The 25,968-nt window shown below is 57.8% G+C and overlaps 1 protein-coding gene across 14 annotated transcripts in view; it reads left to right on the top strand.

Moving 5' to 3' along the window:
• The first annotated feature begins 9,096 nt into the window (after positions 1-9,096).
• Positions 9,097-25,968, top strand: part of POU2F2 (POU class 2 homeobox 2) — a 33,750-nt gene continuing 16,878 nt past the window's right edge. For 4 of the 14 annotated variants that reach the window (XM_037160031.2, XM_037160029.2, XM_037160036.2 and 1 more), the window contains exons 1-5: positions 9,097-9,165; positions 16,568-16,633; positions 16,725-16,759; positions 16,883-16,939; positions 19,952-20,068. In XM_037160031.2, coding sequence (XP_037015926.2) covers positions 9,099-9,165; positions 16,568-16,633; positions 16,725-16,759; positions 16,883-16,939; positions 19,952-20,068 — 342 coding nt within the window. In that variant the 5' untranslated portion in view covers positions 9,097-9,098. Of the gene's footprint in view, positions 9,166-9,778; positions 9,945-14,860; positions 14,884-16,567; positions 16,634-16,724; positions 16,760-16,882; positions 16,940-19,885; positions 20,069-20,306; positions 20,583-25,968 lie in introns of those variants that run through there. The other 10 variants (XM_053657152.1, XM_053657151.1, XM_037160033.2 and 7 more) reach the window with 6 other exon arrangements.

Genomic DNA, 25,968 nt, shown 5'->3' with positions numbered 1-25,968 from the left:
TACCTCTTGTCAGGCCAGGTGGTTGCTCCCAAATGCTCCTTTTGCATGGTATGGAGGTCACTGTCCGTTAGCTTCTTCGTTAGCAAATCGATGCGGAGTGCCTCCTGTGTGCAAGTGCTGGGGACACAGCAGTGAACAAGGCAGACACAAGTCAGCATGACTATTGTCACAGTTCTAATCTGAATGTTGAGTGGGTTCATGTGAACACGTCATTAAAAATAAATAAAATAAGTAAGTGGAAGAAGGCTCTGCCCAGCCCAAAGATGGGAGGGGAATATGCCATGGACCAAGCTTATGATTATTGCAATTTTGTGCACCTGAGGCCCTTTTAAAGAGGAGGATAAAACCAAACAAGACAGACATGCCCCTTGTCCTCCCGGCATGAACGTTCAAGTGGGGGAAAGTAGATGACCAACACATAACACGTAAACCTTGGATGTGAGACAGTGAACGGTGCTGGGGGAAATGCAACATGGTAAGGGGTGGGGCGTGAGGAGGAGAGGAAAGGCTCCATAGGCTGGATGATCAAAACGACTTCTTTGTGGAGAGGACCTAGAAATGGAATCCTGCAAGTGAGGGAACACATCATGGGGAAAGATGGAGGGGAGGGCAAGAGCAAAGGTCCTGGGGCGTATCAGAGCTTGGGTTTGGGCTGCAGGGACAAAAGCCAGCCCGGAGGAAGGGAGTGAGGGGTGGGGAGCGATAGGAGGTGATGTATTAGAGGCGGGCAGAGGCCAAGCCACACGGCAGGGTCTGGGGGGAGACCTGTTAGGATAAGGGAGTCTTGAACTTAGCCGTAAGTACCCTGGACAGCGGCACCCGCCCCTGGGAGCGCGGGCAGGCATGGGGCGCACCCTACCGAACGTGGACTTCTGTTAGGAACTGCTTCTTGGCATGGAACTGGGGGGTGGGCGGGGAGCCCATGATATTGCAACGCGTCAGCATTGACCCTTGCCCAGAGGAAGCACAATCATGTGAATGAGTCATAAATGTGCAGTTTAATCCATCTTTATCGCAGGAACCTCTGTGCAATCTCTACTTAGGTCGGGGGATAAAGGAGGCGGCCGGCGCCCTGGAGGCCCCGCCCCCTGGAGGCCCCGCCCCCGTGTCCTCCCGGACACGTTCCTTTCCCCCTCCTGCTGGAGGTACCGCGGTCCTTACTCCGAGGATAACCGTTTCTTTGCTTTCCTTTGTGTTAGCCATTTGTGTGCCACTTCATATATTTAATTTTAATTCAAAAGGTGAATAAATCTCATTATAAACCCCAAAACGATGACGGAGAAGGTTAGCCCTCTGCTTCCCCAGTCCTGGCCCCTCACCAGAGGTAGCCGCCTCTAGTTCGTTACTAATGAACCTTCTAGGCCCTTTTCTCTGCGTTTGTTGCTGCTGTTTCTGTGCACCCACAGAAAACGTGTGCTGTTTTTGTATGTGTTTTACGTGAGAGATATTAAGTCGCGTAACTCACAGCTTGCCCCGTCACTCAGCAGTGGCTTGGAAGAGTCTCCATGTCTGCATCCCGAGGCCCGTCTCATTTTCTTTTGTGACCAACATGGACTATGAACAGCTTGCTTAGCCGTCGCCCTAATGTGGCCTCTAGGTTGTCTGATGTGTCTGTGTTTCAAACCTCGATGTGAGGAACGCGTTGTGAACTTCCTTGTGCATGGTGACAAGTATTATTTGTAATATTAATGAAGTTCCTGTCAGCCCATGTTAGTACTCCAATTTCACAGACCAGCTAGCTACCCGAGGAGGCTCAGAGAGGGGGAGTCACTTGCCCAGGGTCACAGAGCAAGTGAATGGAGGAACCAGTTTCCAAATTTTCATATGTCTGACTCCCAAAGCAGTGCTTGTATACATACCTGTGCAGGTAATTACAGTCTGTGGGATGGCTGTTCTCCTTCACCAAACATTCCCAGGGCCCATCAACCCCCTGGCCCTCAAGCCTTGCCCTGCGGGGACAGACTCACTGAGAAGTCATTAGTGCTAGAGCCCGGATGCTGCTGGGGCTGTGGTGTAGTGGGGTCGTTACTATTAACTGGGCCTCTGGTGGAGTCTGAGAAAGCTTCCAGAGAGGAGGGTTTGAGCCGAGTCTGTAGGGGTGGGTGGGATTTGGGTGACAAGTTGCTGAACAGAAGAAGATGAGCTCTGAGTGCAACGTGGGGAAAGGTTAGCTGGGGCCCATGTCCACTTAAGCTTGGAGAGCTAGCCTTGGACTTCAGTCTGTGGGCTGTGGGAGTCTAGAGGGATTCGTTCATTCAGCCAGTAGGGTTTGAATACTGGATATGTGCCAGGCAGTGTTTTTAGGTGTTGGGGTTACCACGGTGAACAAGACAAAAGAGGCCCCTGTTTTCAGAGCGCTTACAATTTACAGGGGAAAACAGGCAGCAAGCCAGGTCGGCAGTAACTGGAGAAAGTGAAGCTGGGTGAAGAAGTTCAGGGTGGCTAAGGGAGGCCTTTCTGAGGAGGCGGCCTGTGAGCTGAGGCCAGAAGGATCAAAAGAATGGGAAGAGAGGTCAGCAAGGTCACAGGCCCCCAGGTGGGGACAAACATGGCTTCCTCCAGCGTGGCTGACATGGGGTGCTCTTATGGGGAGGAGTGAGGGTCTTCAGAGTGCTAGAGGCCATGGCGAGGGGGTTGGGCTTGTCCAAGAGGCAGCAGGGAATTACTGGAGGGCTTCGGGACCAAGGACAAGGGACTGTGTATTTCAGCCTTTGGACAGCTCCCTGAGCCGTGGACGCAGCAGTGACCTTGAGCCTGCAGTCAGTGCTGGGTGAGTGGGAATTCTGGGCTGGAGGGGAGTGTGCAGGGTGGAGACAGGTGGGGGCTTCTGGACTGAGGGCAGAGTCGTGTTAGGGTCCCGGTGGGTGTGTGGTGAGGGATGCCCAGGACCCTGTTCTTGGAGGACCTACATACAGTCTGAGAGAGATACACAAGTCAAGGTGAGGAGTGGGGGAACTCAGCATAGCTGTTATCCAGTGCCTAACAGGCTTTGATGTAAGAGACTGTGGGTCCACATCAGTCTAACTATGTGACCATGGGCCTTAGTTTCCTCATCTTTAAAATGGGGATAATAGCTCTGGCCAGTGTGGCTCAGTTGGCTGGAGTGTCGTCCTGCGCACAAAAGGTTGGGGGATCACTTCCCTGTTAGGGCACATACCGAGGTTGGCAGTTCAGTCCCTGGTCAGGGTGTGTATGGGAGACAACCAACCGATGTTTCTCTCTCACATCAATGTTTCTTTCCCTTTCTCCCTTCCTCTCTAAAGTCAGTAAACATTTTTATAAAATGGGGATAGTATAAGCCCCAACAAAAGGTGAGGAGTCAGGGGGACCCTGAGCATGCTCTCTGTAGGCTAAGCCCACAATACAGTCTCTCTTCCTGTGGTTTGTCCTGCAGCTAGTTGACCCACCCATCCGTCTTGCCTGTTCTTCTTTCTCTCAAGCTCTAGAATGTTAGAGCTGCAAGTCTTGGAGTGCTCCTCCAGCCCTACCTCCCACTGATGGGTGAGGACATGGAGGCCCAGAGAACCCTAGGTCACAAAATGACCACTTTCTGAATGGGGGTCTTCGCTGGTCTGCTGACTTTTATCATCTTTGAGCCACAACACAATGCTTCTCAATTTCTTCTCCTCCTTTTAAAATATTTTATTTATTTATTTTCAGAGAGAGGGTAAGGAAGGGAGAAAGAATGGGAGAGAAACACTGATTGGTTGCTCCTCACATGCCCCCAGCTGGGGACCTAGCCCGCAACCCAGGCAGGTGCCCCAAAAGGGAATCGAACTGGTGATCTTTCGGTTCACAGGCCAGTGCTCAATCCACCGAGGCACACCAGCCAGGGCTCAATTTCTTCTTATTTAAGAACTCCTGGAAATTCTTGTGGGTTTGGGAAAAGGGGGGTGTGCAATAAGGAAGGCTTGTGTCAATGCATTTATTAATGGCTTCCTGGTGTGTAGACCTTACAGCTTCCAAGATGCCTCTTCCTGATCTTCCTCTTCATCCAGACCCAAGACTCTTCCCCAACGCTCTTCTTCCCATTGCCCATTGGTGACGGCCTCAGGGTTCACCCAGCCCCGCTGCCCAGCTGCTCACTTGCAGGCCCACTAGGGTCCTGCAGACTCTCACGGAAATTCGTAGCCACATCCGCATTGTCACGGCCCCTGCCTCCCCTGACGTCGCAGTCACTGTCCCAGGCTGCCCTCTGGTCATCCGGCCTACAGATCCTCCCACCAGCCAGTCCCCCATGAATCTCCCTCTACAGAAGCCTTCCACCTACAATATCAGGTCCAACCTCAGGGCACCTGTGATGTCCTGCTGGGATCTTTCTCACCTGAGCCTGATGCCTCCTCCCCCACCATCCTTCTGTGGCAGGAAAGGCGCTTCTGCGTACCTGACCCTCATTCTTTACTGGTCCCTCTCCTCCACACTCCGCCTTCAGCCAATCACCAGGCCTGTTGCGTCTACTCTCAAAATCGCTTCCGGAGACTCCTGCTCCTTCTCCACCCCCTGCTGCCACCCCTTGGTCCCACCATCACCAACTCTCACGTGGACACCCCTGTTTTTTCACAGCTGACCTCCCTCACGTTGCAGCCCCTTCAGACTAGCCTCCCACAGCAGCCAGAATCATCCATGAAAATGTTCACAGAACTATGCCACTACCTGGTTTACAAACCCTCTCTGTGGTCTCCCGCTGAACTTACAGTAAAGTCCAGGAGACTCACCCTAGCTTCCAAGGCCCTGTGGTTTGCCCGCCTTCCTCTCCGCCTCGTTTCCCACATCCTCCTTGTTCGCTTTGCTCCAGCCAGACGTGCTTCCTTTTGCTGCTGCGATTGCCATGCTGCTTGCTGCCTCAGGGCCGTCGCCTCCTCTGTTCCCGTGGCCTGCCTGCTCTTCCCCACACTCTTTGCCTTAGGAATAGTCCAACTGCGGAGTAAGTGCCACCTTCCAGCTTCCATCAGGTATCCTGTTCCAGAAAGCACTTTTCCTAACTTAGAATTACATATTTATTTAATGGTTTTCAAATGGTTGCCCCCAAAAGGCTGTAAGCCAAATCAGGGGTGGGGGGAGAGAGAAAGAACATCTTTTTTCTTTAACCAGCTTTACTGAGGTACACCTGATTGTTTTGACTTTTAACCCCTGCATTCTCTGAGCCTAACGATGGCCCAGCTCATAACAGCGTTTACCAGATACTCACTCAATGAGGGAATATCAGGGTATTTCATCAACTTCGGTCTTCCCCTTGGGCTGTGAGCTCCCGAGACAGGTTCAAGCTTGTCTCTGGGTCCTCAGCCCCAGCCCAGGGCTTTGTCACTAAGGGACACGCAGGAAATGCTCAAATGGAAGGAAATGAGGAACCGAAGGGCTCCTTCAATAGAAGGAGTCCAATGCATTACTGAGCATCAGAAATGGACTCTAAGGGCTGGGTGGGGGAGGGTGGGCTGCGAGGAGATTCCAGTGTTCCTGAGTGGGCAGGGAACGGCTTTCTGCTGTCCAATGGAGGACAGGGAGCATTTCAGACCTCTGAGGAGGCCCGTGGCAGAGTAGAGCAAGAGCAAGCAGTGAGGACAGGTCTGGTTTGCATCCTGCTCCGCCACTCACATGCTGTGTGACATGTGGCGATTGACTTCACCTCTCTGAGCTCCAGGTCATCAGCGAAAAGGGGATGGTAACAGACCTTACCTCCTGAGATTAGAAATAATGTATTGGCTCAACTAGCACAGAATAGACAGTGATGTCGTTACTGCCATTGCAGAAATATTTTAAGTGCCTGGGTGCTGGCTGCTCCTGACCAGAACATGGGGTGGCTTTAGCCAGACCTTAACTTAGGGCCACTGGAGAAGCAGTTCTGAGGGCAGGCCCAAGGGCGAAGCAGGCACGTAAGCAGAAAATGAAGGCAGGAGCCCATCTGGGGAAGAGGTGGACAAGTATCGGCCAGGCCGGGCGGGGTTTGATTTGACAGTACGGGAGGCCCGTTGTGGCCTTGTGGCCACATGACCTTGTGGCCATGTAGCAGGACCAGCTCGACATCCCTTTGTCTGTGTGTCTGTCTGCCACCCCCAAACTGTTTTCCCATGTGTTTAGGACCCTGCCCCCATTCGCCCCAGTCTCCCCAACCCAGAGGCTGCCCAGCTTGGGCAGATGTGCTGAGTTGCAGAGGGAAGTCGGTGTCAATGAACCTGAGGCCTGAGCTCATCTTCTCGTTCTGGCGTCGACTCACGGCACGGCGGGCAACCCCGTCTCTCCATCTTCTGCGAGGCTGGGGGCCCGGAGGGGCCTCTGAGCTCCCACATCTCACCACCCTACAGATTAGGCAGAACTTACTGGGAGAGACCCCTTGGGTCCCACACAGCATGAGGACAAGGCCAGGGGCTCAGTGGAGATGTCGCCAGACACAGCAGGATCCAGAAAGAGGCTGGGGAACCAAGCTGCAGACAGGGTCCCCGGGGGTGGTGGCCGAGAGGAAGAGGCCATGGCTGGGGGCCCTGAGGGGTGAAGAATCCTGCTCTGCTGTCCCCGGTGGGCTGGCTGCTCCCCCCAGCACTCCCCGCCGGGCCCCCGGGGGACCTCGCTCTAATAATGTATTTGATCGACTCGCCGGCCGCGTACAAGCGATTATTGTCTTGTCGGGAGTCAAACGTATCGATCCGGTGAGAAATATGAGCGGAGCAATGGGGCCCGCGTGTCAGTTACCAGCCCCGCTGGCCCTGGGGAGCCCCCTGCGTCTCCTTTAATTACCGCTCAGCCCTGAGCCCAGCCTGGCCTCCCCGCGCCGCTTCCCGCCCAGGCTCCCCGCACCCCCAGGGCCCCCACTGCTCCCCCGCTCCCATGCCCTACCCGGCTTGCTCTACACGGCTTGAGCTCTCTTCTCCAGCCGAGAGGCCACCATCTCCCCTGCCTTGGCCACCTCATTCCTGGTCGCCAGGCTTCCCCCACCCAGTGTGCCCCAAACTCTGCTCCTCTGTCCTCTGTCAGGTAGGGCAATATCTCACACCCGTTCCCCTTCAAGATTCCCTGACTGGGGCTCAGGGACGCAGTCCTGGTTCGCCTGAGGCCATAGTGGTGGAGCCAACTGAAGAGGCAAGAGAGGTGGGGTGGCTTCACCCCAGAAGGCTTCTTCTGCACCCCCGCTCAGCTGCAGGCCTGGGAGGGCAGCTTGGAAGAGTGGTGCTTCTCCTCGCTCACCTCACCAGCGGGGACCGACACCCAGTCATGTCCAGAAGCGCGCTCCACGCAGGGGTGATGGTGACTATGTCCAAGGTGGAGCACGGGGGCGACTTGGTGGGTGTTGGTGCCCCTCCCCATAGTGTGCTTATGATCCTCGTTTCCAAATCCTCCAAAACATAAATCCGAAATCAAAACGGAGTATCCTGGGCAAACGAAGCTTTTTTGACGAGGCTCCAGTACCCCACTGCCACCGGCCAGCTGTCTGGAAGGCCCTCACCTGTAGAAATCCCTCAGGAGACAGAGAGAGATGGTGCTTAGAGATAGAAATAGGGACAGAGATAGAGACCGAGATGGCGAGAGACCAGGAGGCAGGAGGTCTGGGTTGGAGCCAGGTTGTTGCTGGGTGGCATTTACAATATGGGATGTTGTGGAGTGTGGACAGCTGGGAACTGTCTGTCTCCTGTGTGTGCAGATGTAAGGACTGCTGGCCATTCCCATGGAGTGGGCCTGCCCGCCGCCAGCTGGCCTGCCGGGCGTGTCTGGGTGCACTGGGCCCACGAGGACGAAGGGCACTCGTGAAGGTCTGCCTGTGTTATATCCTGCGTGAGTGTGCATGGGTGTGAGTGTGGGCACACGTGTGTAGGTGTGCCCTTGTGCCCATGTGTCCACCTGAGGCAGCTGGGGGTGTCTAAAAGGCGAGTGGTCAGGGAGGGTTGCTGTTGGGGCCTGTGCACAGGGGAGTGTTCCTGTGTGTCTGCATGGGCACACGTGTGTGTGAAGTGCTTCAGTGTATGTGTGTGCTGGGGGAGGGTGAGTCCGGGCGTCGGTGTGCGCGCGTGTGGTTTGGGGGTCCCACAGCGTGGGGCGCAGTGAGAACTGCAGGGCCCGGAGAGGACAGGTGGGCTGTTTGGAGGAGGCAGGCAGCCCGGCGGCCTCGGACCTGGCACCGGGAGCAGGAAGAGGGCAGCGGCCCAGCCAAGCCTTTGTCTGCGCCGCGGTGCGCCGGGAGTCCTGCGCCTTTGTGTGACCCTCGCAGGTGTGCGCGCGGGGGGCGGAAGAGGGGTAGGCGGGGAGGGGAGCGAGGAAGGAGCTCCGGTCCCCGCAGCCGGCCCCGCCCTCCCGCCCATTGGCTGGGCGCTGCCGCCCTCTGGCGGGCGCGGAGGGAAGCGCTGGGCCGGGAGCGCAGCGGCGCGAAGGGCCCGCGGATGGCCAGGGGACCCGGTGCTGCCCTACATCCGAGCCCTCTCGGGCGCCTGTATTTGCCCCCTGGCAGACTTCTTGCTGCTCCAGGGCCAGGCCCGGACCTGCCGCCTGCACTGCCACTGCCCGCAGGCACCGCTTCCGCTCAGTGGGGGCCCGGGACGCCTCACCTGCGGACAGGTGCACGCAGTGCACCCCCTTCCCCCTAGAGCCGTGTAGAAACCCACCGCAGAAGCCGCCTCCTGCCGTGCTCTCTGGCTCTGGGCTCGCGTGAAGGCCACCTCCCCTCCCCGGTCCTCAGTCTTTTCTTTTGTAAAATGGAGCAAATGATGATTACCTTAAGAGATGACGCTCGTCAAGGGCGAGGTGCAGGGCCTGGCACTGGGAAAGCCTCCCGCTCCCCCTGAACACTTCTAGCTAATGTCTTAGTGTCGTCGTTCTGGGGCCACATTCTCTCCCGGCCCACGGGTCCTGTTCCAGATTTGCCCTGGAGGCAGCAGGGGGATGGGGCAACTGTTGCGGGCACCCCCGGGAGGCACCTCCGTAGGAGTCAGCTCTTCCAGCTGCTTGCGCCCCGCCTCCCTACTCCCACTTCCCCAGCCCGCACGATTTGGGGTCGCTGCCTGCTGGGGTGGGCCTTCCAGCCCAGGGTATTTTCCCTTCCGAAGGGGGCGGACCTGTGGTTTCCTCTCAGGGTGACTTCCGGCAGAGAGGGCTTGGCCCCCAGAGAGGGCGGGGAGATGACACAGTTGTTCCCCCAGCCCTGCGGGGCGGGCAGCACGGTTCACTCCGGCATGGGGGCTCCAGGTAAGGGGCCGGCGGCGCGGCCCAGGGATAGGGGCCGCTTCTCGGGGTCGGGCCTGCTGCGCGCATCGCTGGCCTGGCCTGCCCTTCCTCCTTGGCTGTCTCCTCTGTCCTCTCACTCTGTACCTAAGCAGCTTCCCCTTCTCATCCTGGGTCCCCACTCCCAGCTCCTTTTTCTCCTCTCCTTTCACGTCAGACACCTGGAGGCTCCCAAGCTCTTCTCTGCGTCTCTGCCGCCCTGTTCTGAAGGCTCCGGGGGGAGGGATGCAACCTGGGATGGGTGGCAGGCTCTCATATGGAGGACAGGTGGGGGCGCGACCTGAGTGGGGCTGCAAACGGGTTGGCAGGCTGAGCGAGTTGCTGGACTTCGAGTGTGCGCGCTGCGTGAGAGGCCGCGGCGAGTCTGACCGCGAGTCTGAGTGCGCCTGTCCCGTGGCCGTGTGTGAGGGAGAGTGGGGGGCTGCTGAGGGGGTAGCCTGGGCAGTGATCTCACAGCCACTTCCTCACTTCATTCACGTCCGATGTCACACTTCGAGGAGCCTTCCTGGCCTTTCTGTCTACACTGGCACTTACCCCACCGTTCTGGTCCCCTTGCCCCGTTCGCCTTTTCTTCATGGCACTGACCGCGGCCTGAAAATGCACGAGATGTTAGTGGACTGAGTGAACACTGTGGGCCAGGCACCGTACGAGGCGGTTTGGGCTCGTTGTCGAATCTGGTGTAATGCGTCTCTCTGCATAGTGATGGCTGTCTCTCGGTGGTGCTGAAGGGAGAGCTAAATGAGGTAATATATGTCAACGTGTAACAGTGCCTGGAACTAGGCTAGGGTCTAAGTACTTCATGATGGTTTTATCTGTGGCCACACGAGCATGGCTGTGGGTATGTGTAAAAATGTGTGGCTTTCTGGGGGGACGAGTCCTGCTTTGGTGTGTGCCATCCTGTGGGATTGGTGTATGTGATCCTCTACCAAGGTGTATTTGTTCAGCAGTTCTGTGTTGGGTGTTGGAAATACAGCTGAGAGACGGCTTTCGTTCAGTATTCTTGGAGTCCAGTAAGGGAGACAGGTCTGTCACCGGAGGGTGGGGGAGGCACAGGCAGGGGGGTCAGGGCTGGGGGCTGCGGGAGCCCAGAAGACTTGACCAGTTCAGCCTGTGGGCTGTCAGGGAGGGCTTCCTGGAGGAGGGGATGTCCGGGTTAATATGTGAAGTGGGTGTGAGCAAGGCAAAAGGGTGAGGAGGGGCTTGAGACGGAAAGAAGATGCCTTTCAGGGCGGCATGTGATTGTTTGTGGAAGGACCGTGTGTGCGACCATGTATGTGTGTGTGTGTGCACACTGTGTGGACACAGCGTCTGCACACACATGCTGTTTGCTCCACCGCTGGCTCACCCCTGCCTGGGGCCGAATGGGGTCTCATACATGCCAGGCACTGGGTTAGACCCTTTACTTGGCATTTCTCACTGAACTGCCCTGCCTGGGAGGCCTGGCCAGGCTCTGCCTGCCTGGGCAGGACTGAATACATTGTGTGCCCTTGGGCAGATCACCCGTTCTGCCTGGTCCTGTGCTGAAGGTCTGTGAACTGGGGTCAGGGCTCCGCCCTGGCCATCTCCCAGGAGGAGGGGGCGCAGGGCATGTGAGTGTGTGTGTCCAGGTGAGTGGCCTGGGAGTGTCTGTGGATGCACATCCATCTGTGAGTGACTCTGTCTGTGTGTCTGAGTGACCTGGGTGTGTGAGTGTGTGAATGTCTGTAGGTCTGTTGGAGAGCGATTCTGGGGTGTGAGTGTGTGTCCATCTGTGTGTGCGTCTGAGTTACCTGAGTGTGTAGGTACACATCTGTATCTGTATTTCCGTCGGTGAGTGACTCTGGATGTGGGAGTGTGCATCTCTCTGTGTGACTGTGTGCGTGGATGTGTGCAGGTGTGCACAACCACATCTGGGTGTGTTTTGCATATCTGCCCGTGTCACTGCGTGTCTGGGCCTGTGTCTTCATCTGCACACACCCCGTCTGGACCTGTGCACCCCTCCCCCGTGTGTGTTTGCAGGTCGCTGTCTGTGTCGGGACCATGCCTGGCTGTGGCCCTGGTGTATGTGCTGTGGCATCTCTTGCCTGCTGTCAGCACCATGGGGGGGGGCGGGGGGGCTACATCTCTTGTTGTGTCTGCCCTGTATCCCCATCCCTCCCTCCTGACACAAGTGAACTCAGAAGTGTTCACTCCCCTGAGGCTGCCCAGGGACAGCTGTGGGGGTGTGGGGGTGTGAGGTGCGGTTCCTCAGGAGGCCAGCACTGGGCCAGCTGGGCCCACAGAGGTTCCCGGCAGCGCAGACCCAGCCCAAAGGGGCTCCCAGCCCTAGCGCTGATTGAAGCAGGCTGTGGAGCAGGGGACCCAGGGGACAGGCCAAGAGGGGCGGGAGGGGTGAGGGGCAGCCCTTGGGCCCTCTATATTTAGCCCCATTTTCGGTAAGTGCTAACGAGAAGCTGACCCAAGTCTGCTAAAACCGGCTGGGGGAAATGCAGAGGAGAAGTGAAAGTCCGGGAGGGAGGGGCGAGGGAGGGGTGAGGAGGGGAGGGCAGCCAGAGAGCCTGGCCTGGGGCAATCGGGCAAGCGGGTGTGAGGCCAGGGGTGTGGACAGCCCTGGGTGGATCCGACTAGGGGATGGTGGGAACCCGGGGGCCCACAGGTTCTGCATCGCTTTTCCGTGCCTGTTCTGCCAAAAAGTTACGCGCTGCCTGGGATGGGAGAAGGGCAGGTTGTCCAGAAGTAGCCAATGAGCCTTTCTGTCTGCGTGAGGCTTTCGGGGGGTGGGGAGGCTCTGGAAGTTTCCAGAGGGCAGGAGTACATTGGAGTCCTGGGGTGAGGGCTGGGGGCAGGCGAGCTTTTAAACATCTGACGCCCGGTCACATCCCGTCCCAGGGAAATCATGAAGTCACATCTGGGCAGGAATAGCATTCTAGTCGAGGGAAAGCGTTGTGGGGTGGCCGTGCCTGAGCCCCTGTGCACACGGCCTGCCGGCAGGCAGCTCAGGGGTCTCCCATCTCCACAGGAGACGTCATTTGGCTTTCAGTTCATGGGGAAAATGGAGTCCCCTATTCTTCCCTGGTGGGGACGATCAGATGAGAGCTCTGATGGAGGAGGAGAAGGGTCAGAGGGGCCTGGGTGAAGGGCCGCTCTGGCCATTTTGCCATCAGCCCGGCCTGCGGCCAGGGGCGCGGGGATTGGGGAGGACAGTGGAAACAGAGTGGCGGAAAATTCCCTCAAACACTTCGCCCCTCAGCCACTAGCCTTGCAGAGGGCTGTTACCTTGAAGGTGTAGGTTGAAGCAGCAGGTGGGGGGGGGTTGGCTGAGGGTTGGGGAGTCAGGTGAGAGCAGAGAGAGGGGCTTGTTAGGGACAGGACTGGGTCTTGGTCCCTCGGAGGTTCTTTCATGCATTTGTCCATTCCAAAGACGCGGTCCCAGCCTGTGCAGCGGTGACTCCAGCCTGGGCCCGCAGTCTGGGGCTGGGGCCGCTGCCTGGGTGGTCAGGGTTTGTTAGGGGGACAGGCAGGGCATCCCAGAGGACACACTGACCACCTGGGGAGTTGGGGAGGACCTCACAGAGGAGGTGACATGTGAGCCAGGGACTTAAAAAGGAGCAGGAGTTTGCAGCAGGAGAAGGAAAAATTGGTCCCAGCTGGGAGAGGGGCAGAAACAAAGGAGTGGAAAAGGGACGTCAGGGCTCAAGGCCACCCTTTTTGTGGGCCCCACGCCTCCTGTGCTGAGCAGTGTCAGACACCCTGAGATGAGTCAGACCAGCCCTTGAGGGGGTCCTAGTCTGACGGGGGAGACATGCTGGGGCCCAGATGACCTCTAGCACAGTGACAAGGGGAGACGCAGGTCAGGGTAGAGGGAGCCCGGGACAGACACCTGGAGGCACCGGGGTAGGGCCAGCTTCTCGGAGGATGGAGTCTGTGCTGGGCCCTGAAGGATGAGCAGAAGGTTGCCCGGTGGAGAGCAGCATTGCAGGCACAGGAACCAGCTCCTGACAAGGTCTCAGGAAACATTTGTTAGATGGTAGAGAGACCAGCAGGATAGCAGCAGGGACAAGTATGAGACAGAGCTGCAGGGAGGGACGGTCATTGGTAACCTATTCTTCTGAGCTGTGTGATGCCAGGGACCCAGTGATGAGTCAGACCCAACTTTGCATCCTGGTCTGGTGGGAAAGGACCAGGACACAGACAGCCCCGTGAGCTCTGAGCTCGGGGCTGGGACAGCAGGAGGGCACAGCTGTGGGAGGCCGGCTGCATCAGTCTGCCTGGGCTGCGGTAATAAGTAGCACAGCGGGGCGGCTTAACCAACAGCCGTTAATTTTCTCAAAATTCTGGAAGCTAGAAGTCCAAGGTCAAGGTCAGCAAAGCCGGTTCTTCTGAGGCTCCTCTTCTAGGGTTGGGACGGTCGTCTTTGCCCTGTGTCTTCACTTGTGTGTGTTCTGTGTCCCAGTCATCTCCTCCTCTTTTAAGGACACCAGTCGTATTGGATCGAGGCCCACCCTGTTGACCTTGTTTTAGCTTAATCACCTCTTCAAGAAGTGATTTAAAGGCCCTATCTCCAAATACAGTGGCATTCGGAGGTGCTGGGGGTTAAGGCTTCCACGCGAATCCTGGGGACACAACTGGGCCCCCTCACAGAGGCCAGGGACGAGCACAAACTCTCCAGGGTGAGGGTGAGGTCTGCCGCGGGAGAGGAGTTCCCTAGCTAGGGGGGAAGCAGAGAACCTGCAAGGCCTGGACTCCCCCACGAAGCAGAACCTGCAAGCCGGAGGAGCTGCCTGGTGTGGTTGAAGACCATGATGCAAGAGTGGTTAGAGGTGCAGTGGAGGGTGGCAGGGGCCACACCCTGAAGGCAGGCCAGGGACCCTGGGCTTCTCTTGGGGTTATGGGGAGCTCGGGAAGGGTTTAGGCCCAGGGGGTGCTGGGTGTAGGAAGGACCTGCCTGGGGCACTCTGGACATTGGCTGGGGTGGGGGGGCGGGGACTGGGCCGGGGCGGGGGTTTCAGGGATGCTTGGAGGGGTGGGCCTGAGGGATGCCTTAGGGTTGGCTGTTGCCGAGAGCAGGGCCAAGACCGGGCAGGACTCCTGCCTTTGGCGCCCCAATGTCAGGAGCAGGGCCTCATCGCAGCTCCCTTTGTGCCCTCCTGTGTCTCTCAAGCTCGCTGGCCACCTGGGGCCCCATCCCGGGAGCCCAGAGACAGGGCCTGAGGGCTCCTGTGCCATCCTGGGCACCTGCTCCCTCCCTCGCCCTCAGCAGCCCACACCTTCAGGGGACCACATGTTGGGTATGCTTTTCTTTTTGTGAAAACAACATATGTGTAGTAAAGTGCCCAACTTTAAGTATGCAGCCTGATGAAGTTTTGCAGGTGTGCAAACTCATGTGACCACCAAACACAGGAAGATGCAGAACATTCCCGGGCCTGCAGCTTCTCTTGTGCCCTTTCCCCGTCAGCAGCCCCCGATGATCTGGCCTTGATCACCTGACGTCATCTTGCCTCTTTCTGAGCTTTGAGGAACTGGAGCCCTCCTGTCTGTCCGATTTGGTGTCTGGCGTCCAGGCTGTGAGACTCATTGGTCTGTGATGCAGAAGTTTGTTCTTTTCCTTGCTGTGCAGTACTTCGCTTTGTGGACATACCACCTGTTGCTGATCCACTGTCCGTGGATGGGCCTTTGCGTTATTTCCGGAGCCTCTACTTGGAGGTATTTCAGAGCCTTCGCGAAAGGGCTGCTGGGAACGTGTGCCCCTGTGGGCACTGGAGGGCAGGCTGCCCGTGAGTGGGTGCACAGCATGACAGAACGGGGCACCTCTCAGCTCTCCTGACTTGAGATTGTGTTGATCGACCCTCCCCACCAGCGCCGTGCGACCTGGCTCTTTCACCAGGAGTCTTAATTCCTCGGAGTAGTGTTTCATATCAAGCAATCCTCGTTCCAAAATTCCCAGGCTTTCTTTTTTTCCAGTTGCCGAGGATGTCCAGCGCTCTCTTTAGCTGGCCTTCTCGAAATACTGGGTGCAGAACACAGCGGCCTGGGGCAGCTCCTCTGTAGGGTGGGACCACCGTGCGGGTTGGGGATTTGCAGGGACCTGTGGGAGACACCTTTGGGTCTGAGTCAGGCTCACGAGTGAGGCGGATGTGTGGCCACGTTGGGAATCAAGCCCAGCAGATGATCTTGGACTACCTGGGTGGGATTTGGGATCCAGAGTGAGTAGGGGGATGGAGAACGGGTCAGGCAGAAGCCCAGATTTCTGTGGGGGTCTTGGACCAGGAGGGACTGAGCTTGAGTCAATGTCATGGTGATTGTTGGTGACGAGGTGAGTGGAGGTCATGACTGGGGCTCATTAGCCCGGAGCAGTCCTGCTTAAACGCAGGGACCCTGGACTCACGGAGTTGGGGGGGACGCCCATTAGGGCGACGCTGCTGTCTGGTGGTGTCCTTAGGGGAATGACACCTCCTCAGAACCTCAGTTTCCTTCCCTGTGAAATGGGGGTAATAGGAGCACCAACGGCTAACGCGATTTTGGAGTCATACTTAGCACTGTGCTTGGCCCTGGGAAGCACGCAGCTTCCGGTTGTCAGCGTCAGGGCACCGAGACAGAGCACCCTCCACTGCGCTGTGCCCCCTGGTGCCAGCTAGCTGCTCACCACTTGCCCCTGGCCACCTCCTTCTATTTCCGGGGTCTGCAGAACCATAGAAAGGGATGGCATTTCAGGAGCCAGGCATCTTGCTGGGATTTGGGGGTGCAGTTAGAATTCAGGGCTGACGTCCCAGGTAAGGCAGAGCCGGAAGGGGTTGTGGCTGCACCGAACACGAGAAGGGCGGCCAGTGGGAGTGAGGCACGGACGGGAAAGTGGTGGGCTGGGGGAGGGCCGGCGGGCGGCTGAATCACACCGCGAGATCTGAAGACTCGCTCCTGCGGGGATGCTGCCGTCCTGTGACAGCCCCCGGCCCCGCTCTGAGTGGAAAACATGCCTCAGCTGAAACCTGGTGAGGCAGGACGGGCGCCTGGGCGGCGCGCCTCAGCAGGAGGCCCCGGCCGACTCTGCAGTGCAACCGCACCGGCCTCCTCCCAGGCAGCCGGGCGGCCAAGGCCTTCTCAGGACCAGCACCCGCTGTCCGCCTCCTGCCCTGCGCCGGGGCCTCCAGGGGCCAAACCTCCCCGGGAACCTTCTGGAGGGTGAAAGGGATCAGGCAGGACCCCGAGGCCTGAAAGCCCCTCTCTCGTCTCCCCAGGGAAGGGCAGAGGCCCAGAACCAAGGGCATGTCTCCCAGAAAGAGACACTTCCAGGGAGGCAGGGGGAGAGGGGTCGCTGGGGTGCTGCTGGAGTCAGGGCCCAGAGCACTCCTGGCTTCCCCTCACTGCACTTCCATCCCTCCTGTGTCCCCAGAAATAAGAATGTCTAAGCCCCTGGAGGCCGAGAAGCAAGGTCTGGACTCCCCATCAGAGCACACAGGTGTGTGGGGAGGCAGGGGGTGGCAGGGGGCAGGTGTGGGGAGAGCTGCGGGGGCAGCTGGTGACCACTTGTTTTCTCCCTCCCCTTGCAGACACGGAAAGAAATGGACCAGACACTAACCACCAGGTCAGGAGGGAGTGGATGTGCAGGAGGCGTGGGGGCGGAGAGGAGGGAGCAGAGCGGGGCTCTGAGGGGTCAGCAGCTGCTTCGTCTCACTAGTCCCATCCCTACCCCAACTTCTCTTCACAGAACCCCCAGAGTAAGACCTCCCCGTTCTCCATGTCCCCAACTGGCCCCAGCACCAAGGTAAGCACCCATCGGGCCAGCCAGGGCAGGGGAGGCGGTGGGGTGTCCTGTGATGGGGAGTCCAGACCTTGGGTGTCTGGAGAGGGTGTGATGGGTGGCAGTTGCTTTTGGGAGAGGGTCCCGCAGGCTTACCACCAACCCAGAGCCTGAGGGAGCACCTAGCCCTGGCACCTTAGTGACAAGGCTCCTCCCACCCCTTCTCACCCTCGGGCTCCCGCCCCAGGCCTGTGACTCACCCAGGCTCCTTCCCCTTCCCTGGGGGGTGGGGGTGGCCAGGGAAATCCCCCCCAGAGCCCCAGGGCGATGAACAACAGGAAGCTGAGGGGCCCGCCCCCATCCCAACTTCCCTGACCGAAGAGGGGCCTGCCCCACCCCACCCCACCCTCTGCCCCCCAAAACACTTACTCAGAAGGGACAGGGGAGTGCGGGGGGCAGGGGGAGGCAGACCAGGTGGGGATGGCTGGGGGACTGAGGGAATGTGTAGGAGAGGACGATGGGGAGGCCGGAAGTGGCCAAACAGAGCAAATCCCAAATCCAGGTGGGGCCCCGCTGCTGGGCGGTGGGGGGCTTCCCAGCCTGCCTGGGGTCCGGTTCTGCATCCTCCAGCCTGGCGGGCAGCCCGCACCAGTGGTGAGGCCTGCGGGCAGCACTGGGGCAGGGCAGACGGGGCACAGGGGGGACTCCTGGTCCTGACCAGAGGCCGGGAACTGCTCTGTGACCATGGGAAAATCGCTCCTCCCCCTGAGCTTCTCAGTTTCCTCTTCCCTAACTTGGGGGGTGGGGGGGGCAGTCCCATTAGATGGCCTCTGAGGACCCCTCCACACCTAGTGCACCCTGATGCCTCTTGGTGGACAGCTGTCTTGTCTTGAGTGAGTTGGCCAGGGCCCAGGGGTGAAGGGCCCCAGCTTGGACCCCCGTCCCTCTGACCTCAGTTCTGGCCCTGACCTTAGCCCTCAGAGCGTCCCTCTACCTCCTCCACACCATCTTCCTCAGCTGGACGTTTGCTGCCTTTCCTGGCCTCACAGTAGCCCCACTTCCTCACCGGGGAACCAGGGGGCCTGGAAGGGAGGGTCCTCATCTCCCTCCCGGGCGGGGCTTGGTTCCCAGAGAAAGGTCGCGGCCACTGTTGGCCAGGCCTCTCTGGCCCTCGCCTCTCCAGAGTCAGTGTTTTTCTTCCTGTGGGCTTCACGTGTGTCCAGAACCGTTTCACACAAATCCACACACCACTGCGCTCAACTATGCACATAATCACTTTGTTGATTGCCCCAATTTTTAAAGAAGCATTTTATTTCGGAGAAGATGCTAAAGTAGAAAGAAGAGCATAATGAAAATAACCCCCAGGTCCCTGTCAGTCGGCTTCAACAATTACCGACTCGTGAGCCGGCTTGCTCTTTCCACAGCTGAAATAAATGTGTGTGTGTGTTTTTTTTTTAAATGGAAATTTCATGAATGGAAAACCAAAATCACTTGCCATGGAAATAAATACGATTATTAAAATGTACCTAGAGACGCTCGCCTGCCGTTGGGTTTTGTCGGAGGCCCGCTCTCCGCGAACTGGGGAGTCGGCCAGTTGGGAGGCATGAGGGGGTCCCAGCCCCTGACGGAGCCGTTCTGACCAGAGCCAGCAAGAGTGAAGTCTCTCTGAAGGAGGAATAGTGTCCTCACCGCGGTTGCCAATGTCCTTTATTTAAAACACAAACACAGCTTTTCACTGAAATAGGACACAGCCATAGACCCTCGGCGTACAGTTCTGTGGGTTTTCACAGGCTGAGCAGCTGTGCCCCCAGCGCCAAATGGAGAAGCAGAACATGACCGTCTTCCAGAAGGTCCTTATTCCCGCCGGGCGTGGAGACACTGCCCCTGGCTTCTGATACTGGCTGTGGCTGCGTGCTGCACCCCGTGCCCCTAACGCTTGCTGACATTTGTGTCCCACGCTTAGGGGCACGCCACTCGCCCTCTGTGACGGACCTTTTCCAGGCCTCCGTCCTTCACAGTCTGCCTTCCAAAGGCCCCGCCCTTGCCAAGCTGCTATGTCACCTTGCTCAACCGCTTTTTCTAGGGATCTTTCTTTTAATGGCAAGATGATGCTGGGATGTTAGGCTGCAGGATGGTCCCAGGTGTCCCCTCTGGGCCTCCTCCCATTCCCCATGTGTCCTTTACCAACAGACGCCCCCAGGGGAGCCCACCATTTTGGGGCTTTTTGCATAGCAGAGGAAGGAGGCCAGGGCCACCGTATGCTGGTCTATCTTCTATGCAAGATGCCTTTGCATCCCCACGAAGGACGAGGAGGAGCTCAGGGGACCTCGGGGGTGCAGGCTGACAGCCGGGGGCACTTGGGCCACATGAGGCCTGCGGATGTGTTTTCCTTGTCCCGCACGGTTTTGATTTTAAACTCTGGCTGGCGGGAGCAGCTGGAGCTGGGCAGGCCTCTCCTGCGGGTGGGCGGGCAGCCTCTTCAGCCTTCCTGTTGCCCTCCGCCCAGGTCGCCCCATTCCTGCTCTCTGCCGGTCGCTGCTGGCATTTGAATCTGTGGCCCATGCTCTAAAGCAGCATGTGTCTGTGTATGTGCTGAATATCCTAAGACCCTTCCTTCCAATGAAATATTACTTCATCGGACGAATAAGAGATGTGCCTCTGGCTGAAGCAGATGAGGGGTCTGGGACCCAGACCCCCTTACTTGAGGTCCCGGGGCCTGTGGCCTCACTTCCCATTTTACACACCGGGAACCTGACTCCCGAGAGGGGGAATGTGTCCTCCAAAGGTGGCCCTGTCCTGTAGGGAATTTGGGTGCAGGGGGTAAGGTGGCCCGCCTACCTGATGAGGAAACGAGGTGGCCTGAGGCCCCAGCCGACCAGCGCAGGGTCTGGTCTCCACACCCCAGTCTGCTTTTTCTGTGCCGGCCGGAGGCTGCTGTTGCCACACAAGTGCCCTCTCTTTGGTTCGCAGGTGGGCATTCTCTCTGGCCTCCACTTAACATTCTGGGGTCCCGGACCCTGCCTCTCTCCTCCCCAGATCAAGGCTGAAGACCCCAGTGGCGACTCAGCCCCAGCAGCACCCCCGCCCCCCCAGCCAGCTCAACCACATCTGCCCCAGGCCCAGCTCATGCTGACGGGCAGCCAGCTTGCCGGGGTAAGTACTCAGAGAGGTCGGGGACGGGGGCACAGGCCAGCCGCTGCCTTCTGTTACAGGACTGGTGGCCTAGGTGTCCTTCCAGGGCCATGGCCACTCTCTGCCGTCTGCCATGTGCCCTCTTCTGCCTCCTGGAAGACTTGCTTCCTTACCTGTTTGGCTCAGGCACTAACCCCTCTCTGCTTTCTCTGCTCCTCATGCCCCCCCCCCCGCGCCCCGCCGCTCACCCACCCCACAGCTCACGGCGCTGATGCCCGCCCAGCAGCAGCTCCTCCTGCAGCAAGCACAGGCCCAGCTCCTGGCCGCCGCCGTGCAACAGTCCAATGCCGCCGCCGCCGCTGCCGCCTCCTCCACCTCCTCCTCCTCTTCCTCCTCCTCCTCCTCTGCCTCCTCCTCGACCTCGCAGCCCCCAGCCTCTTCTGGGGGAGGCGACCTGTCACAACCACAGCCTGCCAGCCAGTCCCCTGGGACCCCGCAGCTCACCCTGTCCCAGCCTATCCAGCTCACAGCACAGGTAAGGGCAGCCCAGGAGCACAGCGCCCCTCAGCGGCGGGCCCGCAGGAGTACGCACACGGGCGCTGACTGGTCTTTGCGGACTGTTCCCACCACCAACCACATGCCGGGCAGTTCCCAGAATCCCTAGGAAGCCTTGGGAGGTGCTGCCCCCATCTCTCAGAGGGGCAGAGCGAGACTCAGAGAGGGGACGTTCTCCACAGGATGGAGCGCTTCCCACAGTGACCGCTCTGCGGATGGCCTTCTCTAGGGGTCACCACAAGAACAGTGCCCGTGTGGCTGCAAACCGAAAGGCTGAGAGTCCGAATTAGGGCCTCACGTTGGGTCCCCGGCTCGGCCAGCGCACTGCTCTTTCAGAAAAGGGGGCTGTGATCTCTGAGTCAGGGAGTCCTGCATCTTTTCCCCGCATTCTGGCAACTTCTAGACATCGAATACTGAGTTAGGGGGCCGTCTTAGTGTCCTGGGGCTGCCGTAATGAAGTCCCACAAACTGGACGGTTTAAAACATAAGACATTTATTGCTGCAGGCCAGTGTCTGAAATCAAGGTGCGCGCGCGCTCTCTGGAGGATCTAGGGGAGAACCCCTCTTTGCTCCGATTAGCTCCTGGGGGTGCAGAAACCCTTGGTGTCTTGGAGACGGACCGCTCCAACCTCTGCGTCTGCCACCTTCGCTCTGTGGGTGTCTCTGTGTCTAAATGTCCCTTTCTTACAGGGATACCAATCATTGATTAGGGACCACCCTGGTGACCTCATTTTAACTTGGTTACATCTGCCAAGACCCCATTTCCAAATAAGGTCATATTTCTAGGCACCAGGGGTTAGCGCTTCCAGCATATCTCTTTTGGAGACAGGATTCAACCCTTGACTGTGGCTCACAGACTTCCCATAAGGATACCAGACGGGAGAAGGGGAGGAGCTGGGCGGGCTCCTCCTTCCACTGGGTCAGCGCTCGCCAGCACCCCCCACCTACACCTGTCTGCGTCACCCATGTGTGCGACCTTCCTGGTTTCTGCGAGCATTCGAACCTGTGGCCTGTGTGCCAAGGCGGTGAAGGTCCTGAGGAGTCCCATTTAACCCCCCTTAGCCCCGTGATTCCCCCAGTGACTGCTCGGCAGATGCCTTTCTCTCCCTCTACCCCCTTCCGTGGAACCCTGGGCAGGCGCTGCTACTCCGGGGTGCTGTCTAGTGCCCAAGAGGCTATTCCCTGGACAGAGTTCTGCCTCCCACGGGCTTTTTCACTACCGACAAGTGCCCTCCTTTGGGACTGTCCTTCACACCGAGCTGGTCTCTGCCTCGTGAGAGCTTCCTGCCCCTGGGCCTGGTCCTGCAGGAACCCCCAGGGCCATCCGTGCCCACGGCTCCGTAACGTATCTCCCAGACGTAGCCTCCCAATGCCGGGCTCAGTACGGTAGCCATAGTGAGAGCCTGTTCGGTACAGCCTCGGTACCAGGCACCGTGCTAATTAACGTGAGTGCCTTGAATCCACAAACCACCACAGCCCCTGTGGAAGCCTCTGTTGAAAGAACAAAGATGACAGGGAGGGGGAAAGACAGGGCAGCCCAGCGCGGGCCCAGCCTGGCCACCGTCCTCTGTGAGCAGTAGATACCCCTGTGTTCTTGCTCCCCCAGAACGACGTGCCCCAGCCTCCCCACAGGCCGCAGCAGCAGGCTGACCTCTGCCCCCTGACATCCCACCAGGACTGACCCTCGAGGTCTCCTGAGCCCCTCACTGCCAAGCCCCCTCCTCTCTCTCCTCCCGCCCCAGCTTCCCTCAGCTCATCTTCCCTGTCTGTCCTCCGAAAAGTGCAACGCTGGGCCAGGTCTGTTTTCTGGGAGTTCTGTGGCCCGTGACCCCTTCCTACAACAAATGAGTATTCTGTTCTGCCGGCGTCCTGGCACCACGCTGGGCCTGGGCTGTGGCGGGGACCACGCTTCTCCTGCCCCGGCTGCCCACTGAGGCAAGGCAGGCCCCGGCCTGCGTCTCGTGCCTGCTGATTCCGCTTTCCGAGCCTGCTCAGCTCTGCCCTGCGGTCACTGCCGGTCCTCCCGCGTGCCAGGCCCTGGAGTCAGGGGTGACTCAGACTCATCCTTGGCCCTGAGGGCTCCCAGTCTCATAGGGAAACAAATGCACCAAAGAGCCACTAAGAAATGTTGCGGCTGAAAAATACTAAGAAAGTCAAAAGCACCCCTAACCGCATCGCTTTGTGTTTAATTTTTTTTATCGATGTTAGAGAGAGAGCAGAAGGGGTGTAGAAAGAGTTGATTTGGTGTTCCACTTAGTCGGGCATTCATTTTAGTAGCTTCTTGCATGCGCCCTGACCGGAGACCGAACCTGCAACCTGGGTGTATCAGGACAGCACCCTAACCAACCGAGTAACAAGGCCAGGGCCACTGACCCTGTCACTTTAAAATGATAAAAAGTACAAAGGGAAAGTGCCCTTCTGTCCCTCTAATGCCAGTTTCCAAAGTAATGTTGGTTAAACGGTTTGGCAGGAACCCTCCCTGTGTTTTCCTAGCTTGTCCAGGTAAAGGGATAATTAGCATACAGTTTTATAACGTGTGTGTTCAGCCCTTGGCACTAAGCTGTCCACCAAGGGGGCTGCACGGGTGTTGACTGAATCAGTGAGCGATGTTTGGCTACAGCTTTTCAATCTAGAGTAGGGAAGGTGTCTCTCTAGAGGGGTCGCTCAGAACGTCTGGGCTCGGGGTAGGTATGGATCGAAAATTTACATGAACTGTTAAAACATCATTTTGTATTTGGAGACCGAGAAATAAAAATCCCTATTTTTGTAATATGGTCGTGGCAAATAGAGTTTGACAGGTAGAATCTAGTGAACAAAGGTTTCCTAGAGAAACCTAGAGGGTGTGGTGGGAAACAAAAGGCAACCTTCGTCCGAGGGAGTCAGGAAGGCTTCCAGGAAGAGGCAGTATCTGAACCCATGTAGGATAAATCACAGTTTACCAGGCGGGCCCTGGCCGGTTAGCTCAGTTGGTTGGAGCATTGTCTCAATAGGCCAAGGGTGTGGGTTTGATCCCCTGTCAGGGCACATACAATGGTCAACCAATGAGTGCATAAGTAAGCAGAACATTTGAAATGGATGCTTCTCTCTATCTCCCTATTTCTTTAATAATCAATAAATGATTTTTTTTTAAAAGAAGAGTTTGCTAGGTGGACGAGCTGGAGAAAGGGCGGTGGGAACGGGGAATTCTAAGGGTGGGCTCAGGGAGTTGCAGGTGGGAGCTGTGTCGTGAAGCAGTGAAGGGTGAGAGGGTGTCAGCTGGGCCACTCCAGGCGGCTGATAAGAAGAGGGAGTATTTGGCTCATGTCACCGAAAAGGCTCCTGCTGGGACGTCAGGGACCTGTCTCCCTCCTCACCCTGGGAAAGGCAGGATGGGTGCCAGAAGTTGCAAACTTGCAGCTGCGTGCCCAGGGAGGTAAAACACGCCCTGTAAGCCGGGTTTGGCCAGGTTTGAGTCTGTTCCCCCGACCCCAGAGAAGGTGGGGTTAGTCTCACCTGGACTGTCTGAGAGTGGGGGAGAGCAAGTCCCCAAAAGGAAGGGATGGGTCCTGTTGCTTGCAGAATGGGCAGTGGGTACCAGCCCAGCCAAACCACCCAGCGGAGGGTGTGGGCTGGGTCCCAGGAGCCCGGCTGAGGTGTGCTGGGATCCATCGTTCCTGGGCTGGGTTTGCTGTGGCTCATCCATCCTGGAATTTGAGCATGAGGTAGCGTGACTGTAACCCGTATTCCCTGTGCAGGCGGTTTTCCTCCCTGTTGAAGGGTTCTCGGTGGAGTTCTGTCCCAGTCACTAAGGACTTCCTGGGCTCCATGTGGCAGGGCCAGCCTCTGGGGGACACCAGTGCGGAGAAGGGCATAGAAGGGCCCACAATAGAATCAGACCGTCTCTGTTCATGCCCTCTCCCCACCCCACGCTTTTTCCTTAAAGATTTTATTTATTTATTTTTAGAGAGAGAGAAAGGGAAGGAGAAAGAGAGGAAGAGAAACATCAATGTGTGGTTGTCTCTCATGGGCCCCCAACTGGGGACCTGGCCTGCAACCCAGGCATGTGCCCTGACTGGGAATCCAACCAGTGACCCTTTGGTTCAGAGGCCCGTGCTCAGTCCACTGAGCTGTACCAGCCAGGCCTTCCCCGGACACACACACTTTTAAAGCTTCACCTAGTGGAGTGACTACAAAAAACATAGCCACTTATTCATTCAACTCACACTTATTGAGCACCATGTGTATGCCAGGTGCCCACTCATGGCCCGGAGGGGACAGCTGTGAACAAGGGGGAGGACCTTCTGTTCTAGTGGGGAGATGGACAGTAAACAAACTAGCAAAACAAGGCTGTTTTAGAGTAAGTGTAATGAGGAAAACGAAACTGGGTGGTGCCAGAGAGGAAGGAAGCCGCTTTTAATAGGGTGGTCAGGAAAAGTTTCACTGTGCGGGTGGCCTTGAGAGCCAAGGCCTGAATGAGTCAGTCATGAGGAAGCTGGGGGGAGAGCTCGGGGAAAGGCACCAGCCAGTGCAAAGGCCCTGAGGCGGAAAGCAGCTTGGCTTGTTCGGGGGCCCAGAGGAAGGGGGCGTGGCTGGAGCAGAGCTAGCGCGTGGGAGACAAGTAAGAGGTGAGGGGGCAGCAGGCAGGACCAGCTTTTACGGGGCCTTGTGGGGCCAGATCAAGGAATTTGGAATGTATGACAAGTAGGGTGGGAAACTTGGGTTTTTAAAAATAGGTGAGTGGCCCTTGACACCCCAATTGACCCTTGACAGAGCTCCCTCCAGATGCCGTGGGGAGAATGGACTATGGGGGGGCGGGAATAGAAGCAAGAAGCCCAGTCCTTATGGTCCTCCAGGTGGGAGAGGGGGCGATGGTGGGGGGCCCGGGATGCTATTTGGTGTGGTCAGATAGGTCAAGGGTAACTCCTAGGACTTTGGCATGAGCATCTGTGTGGAGGTTGGTGGTTTTCTGAGATGGGCGGCGAGGTGGGGAGGAATAGGGAGGCTGGGGCAGGGAACCAAGAGCTTCGCTTTGGACGGTGTGATGTGAGGAGTATTAGTCATCCAAGTGCAGATGTCAAACAGGCAGACAGACAGGGAGGCCCTGGGAGAGAAATGACTTCGTAGCAATGACTGCCATTTAGGGAGAACCTCGTAAGTGAACATGGGTCAGTCTAAACTTTCTACAAATGTGTCATTTAATTCATTTCACGGCCCCTTGAGGTCAGAATTATTGAGGTGTCCCCTGAGGCAGCTGAGGCTTAAAGAGGGCGAGGTGCCCACAATCCCCTGGCGTGTGGGGAACAGAGTCAGGTCTCTGGCCATCTCCAGGGCCCCGGTATTTTCAGGACACTGTGCATCGTCACCGTCTACAGTGAAGGAGGCTGAGG

This window comes from Artibeus jamaicensis, unplaced genomic scaffold, assembly GCF_021234435.1.
Source record: "Artibeus jamaicensis isolate MK-2021 breed Jamaican fruit bat unplaced genomic scaffold, CSHL_Jam_final scaffold_36, whole genome shotgun sequence".
In the NCBI taxonomy this organism is placed as follows: domain Eukaryota; kingdom Metazoa; phylum Chordata; class Mammalia; order Chiroptera; family Phyllostomidae; genus Artibeus; species Artibeus jamaicensis.
This window is presented reverse-complemented; position numbering and strand designations above follow the sequence as displayed.